The sequence below is a fragment of the Anopheles darlingi genome, chromosome 2 (assembly GCF_943734745.1).
Source record: "Anopheles darlingi chromosome 2, idAnoDarlMG_H_01, whole genome shotgun sequence".
NCBI lineage: Eukaryota > Metazoa > Arthropoda > Insecta > Diptera > Culicidae > Anopheles > Anopheles darlingi.
Genome location: NC_064874.1, coordinates 48454176 through 48464402, shown reverse-complemented (window position 1 = coordinate 48464402; position 10227 = coordinate 48454176). Strand labels below are relative to the sequence as shown.

The following is a 10227-nucleotide window of genomic DNA, read 5'->3' as shown; positions in this document are numbered from 1 at the left end:
CGGCCGAAAGTAAGACAAGCGAGCCGATGCACGGCGAGCATCACACTACGCCGAAGAAGAAAGTCGTTTTGGGAACGGCGGAAGATCGTGCTAACGGCAGCAGCGGCGATGATTTTATATTTCGGACGTTGGAAAACTTCGCCGCCCTGGGAGGTGCGACGAGTCCAAAGGTACGGGAAAAGCCTCGATGCCGTGGAATTTCGCGGTTCTAATTGTGTTTCCTTTCCGTTCTCAACAGCTTCCAACCATCAAGGACTTCAGCATCCTGAAACCGATCAGCCGAGGGGCGTTCGGGAAGGTGTTTCTAGGTTATAAGAAGAGCGATCAAAACAAGCTGTACGCCATCAAGGTGATGCAGAAGACGGAAATGATCAACAAGAATATGGTGTCGCAGGTGATCACGGAACGGAACGCACTGGCCCTTTCGAGAAGCCCCTTCTGCGTGACTCTCTATTACTCGCTGCAGAGCCTTTCGTCGGTGTACCTCGTGATGGAATATATGGTCGGTGGCGATCTGAAGTCCTTGCTGGCCATGTACGGGTTCTTCGATGAAAACACGGCGCGCTTTTATGCGGCCGAAATCTGTCTCGCTTTGCAGTACCTACACAGCCACGGGATCGTGCATCGTGACATCAAACCGGACAACATGCTTGTGTCCGCTACCGGGCACGTGAAGCTAACCGACTTCGGTCTCAGCCGCATCGAAATGCGGCGCGATCTCGAGATATCGGATCTGCTGAACTGTTCCCCTAACCTGAACGCACGCACACCCGGCCAGCTGCTCTCGCTGACCTCCCACCTGTCCTTTGGGTCACACGATAAACGGATCATTGCCGAAGCGGCCAGCCACGTTGCACCATGTTCCGCACAAAAGGCGGCAAGAGCAGCGGCAGGCACGGAGGCAGTTTCAAAGGAGTCCGTACGGCCAGAGTCCTCGGACCACGAATCCGATGGTTCGTTCGGTCAGTCCCGACTACAAAACGAAAGTAAAATATCGGGCGTCAGTCCGTTCTTTTCGGCCGAGCAAAACGTGAGCACGGTCGAGGAGGTTAAACTACATCGGGCGGAGGCAACGGTCTTGGAAGAGAAATACGATTCATCTTCCTACTACACGTGCACCTCCAGTGAGGACGTGAAGGATAGTGGATCGTACGAATCGCACGGTATCGTGCGGCGTGTACAGATCGTTCCGCCAGAGAACACCGAGGACGCAGATCAGAAGGAGAATGTAGATGAAACGAATCGCTTGGAAAAGATGAATCCATTCGAGTGTCTCATGGTAGGTTTTGTGCGGCCTGTTGCTTTCCCTCTGGTCGGTTTTGAAGATGTTTCCCGTCATTTATAGGCATCGAAGAAGCTGCAACGGAACTATACGGAAGATTCGGGAGTTTCCAGCAGAAAGAGCGACATTTCCAACATCCCGTATGAGATTTCAGCGATCGAGAAGGTAGAACATTCGGCGAACAGCAACAAGGAAGACTATTATGGATCGGATTTCTCCAGAAGGTAAGTCGCAAATGGGCAAGTGCATCGCATCCATCAACTGACCCATCGGATACACGGAAATCACTCTTCCATTTCAGCTATAGCATGAGCAATTTGACTGAATCATCGCATCATTCGCCAATACGGAACGGTACACGAGGCTTCAAAATGCCCGAATACTTTCGGTAAGATCTAGGTGGTTAACGTTTCGATATGCTTAACACACACATTGGTTTCTTCTGTCGCTACAGAGGCATCAAACGTCGAAGGAATCCGATGAATCGAGTGGATTCCCTGGCATCGGATGTCGATGCCAGCCCGGTTCCAAGCACCGGGCTAACGCAGGAAATCGATGTGCTGGACATCTGCAGTGATGTACATCGGAGTACACCGAAGAAACGGAAGGCCACCTCACCGATCAAGGGTGTGCTGAAGGTACGCTCGCTGTCGGACGATGAAATGCAGACGGGCGATAACATGATCACGATCGATATGAACGTTATGTTCTCCACACCCGTGTCGTCGCAAAAGATTCGCCGTGAAGGCGGTCAGCTGGGCAAGCTTAAGAGCACCCGTTTCCAGCTTCCGTCCTCGATTGAGCAATCGCGCAAGTTGAAGACTTACAGCGAGGCGTTGCTTCCGGCACACTTCATTAAAATGCCTGACGAGTCCGTCATGTCGCCGATCTGCACCGGCGCCAATGCTACCGGTGGCTGTGATAGTAGTTCAACTGCAGCGGGAACACGCGTGACGGAAGAGGAGAGCGGACTGACGGTTGAGAACACCCCGAAGGCAGTAAAAACACCATTCCGGACGCCGAAATCCGTTCGTCGAGCACCGTTGCCCTCGGATGAGCGTATACTCGGTACTCCCGATTATCTAGCACCGGAGTTACTGCTGCAGCAGGGTCACGGACCGGGCGTTGATTGGTGGGCGCTCGGTGTCTGTCTGTACGAGTTCCTCACCGGTGTACCACCGTTCAATGACGAGACGCCTCAGAAAGTGTTTGAAAACATTCTCGCACGCAACATCGAGTGGCCAACGGACGAGGAGTCGCTGTCGGTGGAAGCAGTCGAAGCGGTGGAGCAGCTGCTCGAGAGCGATCAAACCAAACGGCCCGCCGCCGAACAGATGCGCCGGATGGCATTTTTTGCGTCGATCGATTGGTCAAACATGAGCTCGTTGAAGCCACCATTCGTCCCGAATCCGGATGATCCACAGGATACCGGGTACTTTGAGGCGCGCAATGTAATGCAGCATTTACAGCTGTCGAACTTTGAGATGGATCCCTACTGAGCACTAGGGCAGTGTTCCATAGACTGAGTCTCCTCACAATCCTTCCTATCCCATGGCTTTTACAAGAGCACAGCTGGACACTGACCGACCGTATCGTGTAATTATGCAGGCGCACAAGCAACGATGCACAGAGCTCGCACGACTGAACTCACGAGACCGACCAGTCCATGCGTCCGGAGTGGTTCTATATACAGTGTTCAAGAGAATGTTCCTGCGATTGCGTCGTCGAGCCGGGGAACGTAAACGATCTTAGTTAGTTTATAGATGTGTTTTTTTACCTATTTGTTATGACTATTTGTCACATGCGCCGGTCACCGTCTGGTGTTTGTGTTAAATTATTTCAATGAGCAGCACTGTGTTTATGTGATATGAAAATAAATAAAAGAGAAAGCGAATCAAGGGTAACTGGTTGTCCGTCCTGTATTCCGACTATGCATCCTGACTAAAAGCAAACTGGGTCAATCTAGATTAGTGAGATTGGTGTTTGCTGTGGCCGCCAGGATAGCCTTGCGTTCAACCACCGGGGACGATTCGACCCACGCACTCATGACTACTTGCTTTGGTCCTGAAACTGGTGAACTTCAGATTGCAATGAGTGATTAGCAATCGGCCTCTCTGGAGTACATACCGTTTAAAGGATGAAAGGAAGCTGATAATGAATTCAAATTCAAGGAAGTAACATGACCTGGCGAAGTCAAGGCTTAGTGAAGCAATCGGGAAATGGGTCAACCTCAAAGCAACTTCCTGAGATTCTTCAGACCCAGACTCTTATCTAATAAACATAAATATTAAAAAAAATAAGGCACCATCAAACAACAATCACGCCAATTCCTATTGCAGCTAGCGTTACTGTAATCGTCGATAAGACATGAGGTCACCATATTGTAGCAAGCCTCGCTCTAAAAATTACAGCTTCACACCTTTTGCTGCACGACGCATCGAAAAAATCGCCGTAATCGCTTGGTAATTTGCATACTTTATCAGTTCTCTAAAATAGTACGAAACACTGCCATGTGTGATGTTGGCAGCTTAATCGCAAAGATGATGTGACGAGCTGATTCTCGTATAGTGCTTGCAGCACGTGCGCACGACCCACGCGGAATGCAATGCTCCATCGCCCAACGGTACATCGTCAGGCAAAATATTCATTAGGAAAGTGCAGCAATACGATGCATACTGTAGCGCCAGCTCTGTCGCCGCGGTATGCTGATTGGATAGGGCGTGAGGCGTAGACTTACAACGGCGGATCATCGATTGCTCATCGGGATCATGTGGCATCCGTTGGGAGGGCGGATCGAACAACGTACCGCACAACTGTACGTGCCGTAAGATCCGCGTGCCAAGCGATAGATGCGTTCGCCGGGGCGGGCGCACACGATCACGCTGCATGAGATCGCTGAGTTTCGTGCATAACAATCACCGCTAAACATCATAATTAGACGAAATGGCCCCGCTGTTCGGGTTTGAACCAGCAAACTCTCTCGGTGAGACTCGTCGCCAAATCGTTGTCCACGAGGCACACACGCGCGCGAGTTATGTTTTGCCGAGGCTAGTTTTGCGACGGGACAGTACGCGGTGGCCAATACGCTGCGAAACAAAATGACCACGAACAGTAGCCAGCTACGTGTTTAGTACGCGGGGGATGTATGGAAGTAGTAAGTACGCGACGTCAGGTGTTTTTCGCTTCCTCGTAAAGGGTTCAATTAGTGGCAGAAGCCGCGTACGAGTGTAGCTGACCGGCGAGAGATGCTGCCCGATGGTTCAAATCGTCCCCATCGCATCCCGTCCCGTAGTCGAGCACCGGTGCTCCATCGGAGTGGAATTGAATGGTGGCAACACCTATAGTACGAAACGGAGGCTACAGTTTCGGAGTGTGTCTAATTTGAAAGTAGATTCCATCGTGGCCTGTGATCTTGACGTGACTATCGTGCATCGTGAATGGGAAGGATTCTGGAAGATCACAGCTTTTGATGACCGCCGGTGGTTAACTCTTCCCTCAACAGCTTCGATCCAGCTCTCGACGCTTCGCCAGGAACACAATCCGTTTCACCACCGCACCGAAAAGTTACCGAACATTCCAAAGTCCCCGATTACGGACACCATGTGGGGTCAGAATAGTACATTCTTTCGGTTTTGCAATCTGTATTTTCGTGTAAGTAAATGATAAATTGCGTTACGATAGCAATTAGTGCGCTGTAGGTGTCGATTGTTTTACAATTGGCACGCCAGTTCATCTTGTTCGATGGACCACGATGGCAGACCGGAATTCCTGGAGAGACTGTCGCACCCTATCAATCACCACCGCGTCACGACGCATCTCACGATACGATTTAGGATCGGACCACTAAGATTCGGCGGAACCTCCCCCGGTATGACACCTAACACACGCAACGCAAGGTAGTCTTACCGTCTGGACATGTGTCCGGACTAGCGTCACGTCTTCAATTGGTTAATGGTTTCCTCTTTGGATCTGACGCGACAACCTAGAGGATGCCATGTCTAACATATCTCGGCCATGCTAGGGCAGTGCTTTGATACCTGTGTCTTTGGTGACACATCCTATCGTCGTTATCAAATCATGTTGACTGAAGCAAATACGGAATGCCTGCTCGTTGGCCAGGGGAAAGGTGGGGTCGGTGGGGATATACAATTGTTCTTAAGCCAGGGCCAAGACATCGACGACATACCAAGACGGAAAGTTCGCGTATGCGTGTCCGCGCGCTCGCGTTCTCGTTTGTCCATAAATGTCTGGAGAAAGGGGAACAATTGTTTCACTCTTATCGTGTCTAGTGGCCGAGTTGGTCGCAGAACGTGCGACCCGATCGACTGACTAACAGGGCTGGTCGCGACCACACTATTCCTGTACCGCGGACAAGGCCCGGTTGTAAACGCCGAGCTGAGTGCGCAAGAAAGTTTTGCTTGGCGCCAGTGCTTGCCATCAGAGTTCTATCTTGAAGACGAGTGTGGGGTCAGTTTTTGTGAAGATTTGCTTCAGTGTTTCAACGTGTGTGCCAGTGCGCACGTGTGTGTAGGTTGCAAAGAAACAATATGGTCCGGTGTGTTTGGTGTTCTTGAACGGCTCAGCTTTGCTGAGTAGACTTTCCTGTGTTGTGACCCCGCGCCACCAGTGATCGTGTGGTGGTGGCAAGTGCTTGCATCACAGTTTTATCCCTTACGTCCACGCCATTGTCCCTGACCTTCAAAAGGTTTGCGTGCCGGCTGTGGCCACTAGCCGACTCGCGTGTAGCAGGAACACGTCAGACCAGTTGCTCAGAGCGATCCTGCGATCTTCATCGGCACGTGGCTCTTGCGCTCGACAGTTCTGCAAGTTCTAAGCAACAGCCAACAGAAGCTGTTAGCAGTTGTGCGATGGTAAATAAGAAGTAGATTGTAAGAAATTATAAAACCGTTAAGCAGGAAACGAATCGACCAAAGACGTTGGGTAGCATCGTGCAAGGTGACTGGGAAGGTGAGCGGAGCGGTGTCAGGTCCATTCCGATAACTCACGTCCAATCCTCGTCCGAGTGCTAATTATGATTCTGGTTGAGTGCTGAACATCGGGCAATAGCATCTGCACCGGTCTTCGCCCTTCAACCACTCGAGAAGTTTAATGTTTGTCTTGTCGAACTAACCGCCTCCATAGGAAGCCTCAACGTGTTATTGTTGGTGTTCCTTTAGGGGGTAGCAGTACGCGCTGTGTCATCTGATTTGATTTGGTTTTGCTTTCATTGCTGTTTGGACTGCCAATGCTCTCGTAGGCGAACATGGTTTGTGCACTTGAACCACCACCAGGCCAGACAGATGTTTGCTTGTGGTCAGTAGGGAAATTTCCTTCTTGTCCCCTGCGAAGATTCCCACGTCAAGTGGGCGGCCTGATAAGATAGGCGGCCATTGGCAGGATGACACACTAGCCTCGCCTGACTCGTCTCACTTGGGAGCTAGGACTTTCCGCTTGGGGTTTGTTTGGTCACTTTTCGTCGTCGTAATATTTAGCATCCGTATCTGGTGAGTAGGGAACCGATAAGGTTTGTGCTAATAATAATTTACCACCTACCTACCGGATAGGTACCGATTGCCCTCGTAATTCAAGGATTCAGCTCAAGGAGTCAGAAGCTTAAGCCCTTTACAGTTAATTCCAGTCGAGGTGGACGACGACGACGACGATTATCGTGATAAAATTTCACTCGAGCCAAGCAATTACACGGAGGTAGCATCACGGTGGTCACAGTCGTCGTCGTTGTCGTTCAAAATGAATGGTTTGTGAAGTGGCTTCGCGAGTAGCACGGGGTGTAGATTGTGAGTAGGAAGTGAAGTAAACGGTTCCGCGACTCACACGCGCGTGACAATGGACCGTAGCGGGACGGCATGGCATGGCGTTGCGGTGGGTGGGTTGGACACTGGTCGTTGAAACATTTTTGCCAACCAATTTGAACCATTTCAATCATCTACGGGTGACAACCATCCCAGACAGTGAGTCGTCGCACGGCGTCGTTGGTGTTCCGGGCTCGCCACTCTACTGCCCATGGATGGAGGATGGTACTGGCTTCAACCGTTGGGGATAATGATTATGATAGATCTTGACCCACGTCGTGTAACGTTTCCTCGGTACGCGCTCCGTTCGATGTAAGACACGCCGTTCCGTCTCGTTATCTCTCAAACAGCGGGAGAACGGGTAGGGGCGGGAAGTGTGTTCCCGTGTGGGGTCCCTGATGTCGCCAGCGTCGCTCGTACACACATCCGGCCATCCGGCTGCACAGCCGGGCGGTTTAATTGATTCTAATTGCGCCTCCAGCAATCGTTCTGGACAAATCTTGGTTTCACTAACACGGAATTTGCTGTGAATTTTGATTGGATTGCTTTGGAACAGGGCCAGCAGCAGACGACGGTGGTCAGCGATGCGACGGCGAATACGGACGATGCAGCAGCAGCGGCGTCGGCGGCGGCGGCGAACAACGCGTGGAACTATGTGGTGTTTGTGGCCTTCGTCGTGATATCGGCACTGATACCGATACGGAAGCGACTTTGTCGCCGTAGTACGAACAGCAAGAGTAAGCAGGATTACGTGTTCGGTGCAGGACACATCTCGACGTTGGCGATGATGCTGTCGATTGCACGCGGGACTCTGGGCGTCATATCGGTGCTTGGTTATCCGAGTGAGTTCTTTTACCGTGGCTCGGCCATGTGGGAGTCTCTGTACGGAGTCGTCAGTGCGTATCCGATCGTGTGCTTCGTCTTCATACCGGTGTACTTCGATCTCGGCATCACCTCGGTCTATCAGTATTTGGAGCTAAGGTATGAGGCGATTAGAATTGGCCAGACTGGGACTTACTAAGACCATTCCTGTATGCTTCTAGGTTCAATAGTCGATTGGTGCGCTGTCTGGCTTCGGGAACGTACATTCTAAGGACACTGCTCAGTCTGGGCGTGACGATCTATACACCGACCGTGGCGCTAAACACGATCATTGGTGTACCGTACTGGGCTTCGCTGCTGTGCATTACCGTCATCAGTATCTTCTTCAATGCCCTCGGTGGCCTAAAGGCGGCTGTAGCGGCCGACGTCATCCAAAGCCTCAGCATGACGGCTATGCTGGTCGCCATTCTGATTTACTGCAGCATCACAGTTGGAGGAGTGGACCGAATATGGACCATTAGTTCGGACAATGGTAAGTGGACATCGGACGCTTCTTAGCATCGACACTATTGCTACTACTGTAACCATTCTGGATTCTGATTCTTTTGCAGATCGATTCGCCTTTTTCAACTTTGCGGCTGATCTTCATTTGCGCGTCACGACGACATCCGCTTGGTTGGGGGAATTGTTCAATTCGCTCAGTCTGCTCGGCTGTCAGCAGAACTTTGTCCAGCGCTACCTGAGCATGCCAACGATGAGCCAGATACGGCGTACGCTGCTGCTGAACATTCCCGTCGTGATCGTGCTGTTTTCGTTGCCCTGGTTCGTCGGGATGGCCATCTACGCCATCTATTGGCATTGCGATCCACTGAAGGCGACGGTGATCGAGAAGATGGACCAAATTCTGCCCTACTTCATCGTCGATCGGTTCGAGCGAGTACCGGGCGTATGGGGAATATTTGTGGGCACGCTGTTCAACGGAGCCCTCACGCTCAACATATCCAACATCAACTCGTTGGCCACGGTGACGTGGGAGGATTTCTTGTCGCTGATACCGGGTTGGAAAGCGAAGAGTGAACGCCATCAACTGACGGTTATTAAGCTGGTCGGTACGGTGTACGCGGTGCTGATCATGGGCATCGGTTTCGTCGTGGGTTTGCTGTCGGGTGTGATCGAGTCGTCGATGTTGATCATCTCCGCAACCTCAGGCCCATTGCTGGGAGTGTTTGTGCTCGCGATGTTCGTGCCGTTCGCCAACTGGAAGGGTGCGGCCATGGGAATGATCGCGTCGCATCTTTCGATACTGTGGATCGTGATTGGACGGTTGATCGAAGCGAATGTTAGTGATGCGCTGCTGGATACGTCGATCGAAGGATGCTACGCTGATCTGATGCTGACGCAGAAGAATGTATCCAGTAGTGGACTGCTGTTGACGCTCGAGGAAGGAGTGGATGTGGTCGATGCGAGTGATTTGTTGACGCGCATCTACTCCATTACCTACATGTACTATGGTGTGTTCGGTACGGCGCTGACGGTGTTGTCGGGCATGGTGTTTAGTCTGGCCACCTGGAGTAGCCACGATGAGTACAACATGAAGATGCTGCACCCGGCCGTTCGGTGGCTGTATCGGCGTAGTCCTTTTAATGGCAAGCATTTTGGCTCGTTTGAAGTGTCGTCCGGTAAGGGCGTTTCGGCGAAGGAAATTGTGCCAAAGCATTGAGATTCGGAGTCGGAGCACACGAGCACGGCAATGTGGATGTCCACTCTCGGCATGTGATATTCAATCGTTATAGTTCCTGTGTATAAATTAGTGTAAATAAATGTATGGCGAGGGGAGGCGTGTATGATAACTTACGCGAGCATGTGTTGGTTTAAGTACCTTGTAAAGTGAATGTAGGAATTACCACTAACAATGCAGTTTCTTTATTGGCTTTAAGTAAAAATTAAGGATGCGAAACGTACGGGGGGTCACCTCATTCGACGTCTTGTTCTACAACCTTTAATTTGAGCTGGTTTTTGTACATTTCTGTCACATTTCTTCAGATTCCTTTTGATTTTTTGATTTTTGAACTAACCAAGAAACAATTTAATTGAACAATTTGGGTGATTGAAAGTTCTTGTCATGAAATCTAAAAACTGGCAACGCCTTGCTGTAAAGGCAGCTTTCTAAATGAGGCCAAACTTTTACAGAGCTTTGGACGAAAGAAGAACAAAAACCCTTTTCTGTAGACACTCTTCACTGCATAAATTTCGATTGATTGTTGGTCCAATGCTGAAAATTGTTGATTTCTATGGACGTTTAAGGGGTGGAGG

General features: G+C 50.7%; 2 protein-coding genes across 2 annotated transcripts in view; both read left to right on the top strand.

The window, feature by feature from the left end:
• The window catches only part of LOC125951868 (serine/threonine-protein kinase greatwall), a 2834-nt gene extending 13 nt beyond the window's left edge, over positions 1–2821 (top strand). The window contains exons 1-5 of the mRNA XM_049680972.1: positions 1–170; positions 239–1279; positions 1346–1506; positions 1584–1670; positions 1737–2821. The exon at positions 1–170 is cut by the window's left edge and continues 13 nt beyond it. Coding sequence (XP_049536929.1) covers positions 1–170; positions 239–1279; positions 1346–1506; positions 1584–1670; positions 1737–2781 — 2504 coding nt within the window. The 3' untranslated portion in view covers positions 2782–2821. The remainder of the gene's footprint in view (positions 171–238; positions 1280–1345; positions 1507–1583; positions 1671–1736) is intronic.
• Positions 2822–4423: 1602 nt separating this feature from the next.
• On the top strand, positions 4424–9750 carry LOC125959280 (sodium-coupled monocarboxylate transporter 1-like). The gene is made up of 5 exons (XM_049692094.1): positions 4424–4436; positions 4575–4933; positions 7649–8073; positions 8136–8446; positions 8526–9750. The coding sequence occupies exons 1-5, from the start codon at positions 4424–4426 to the stop codon at positions 9632–9634; spliced, it is 2217 nt and encodes a 738-aa protein (XP_049548051.1). The 3' UTR covers positions 9635–9750.
• Positions 9751–10227: the final 477 nt, after the last annotated feature.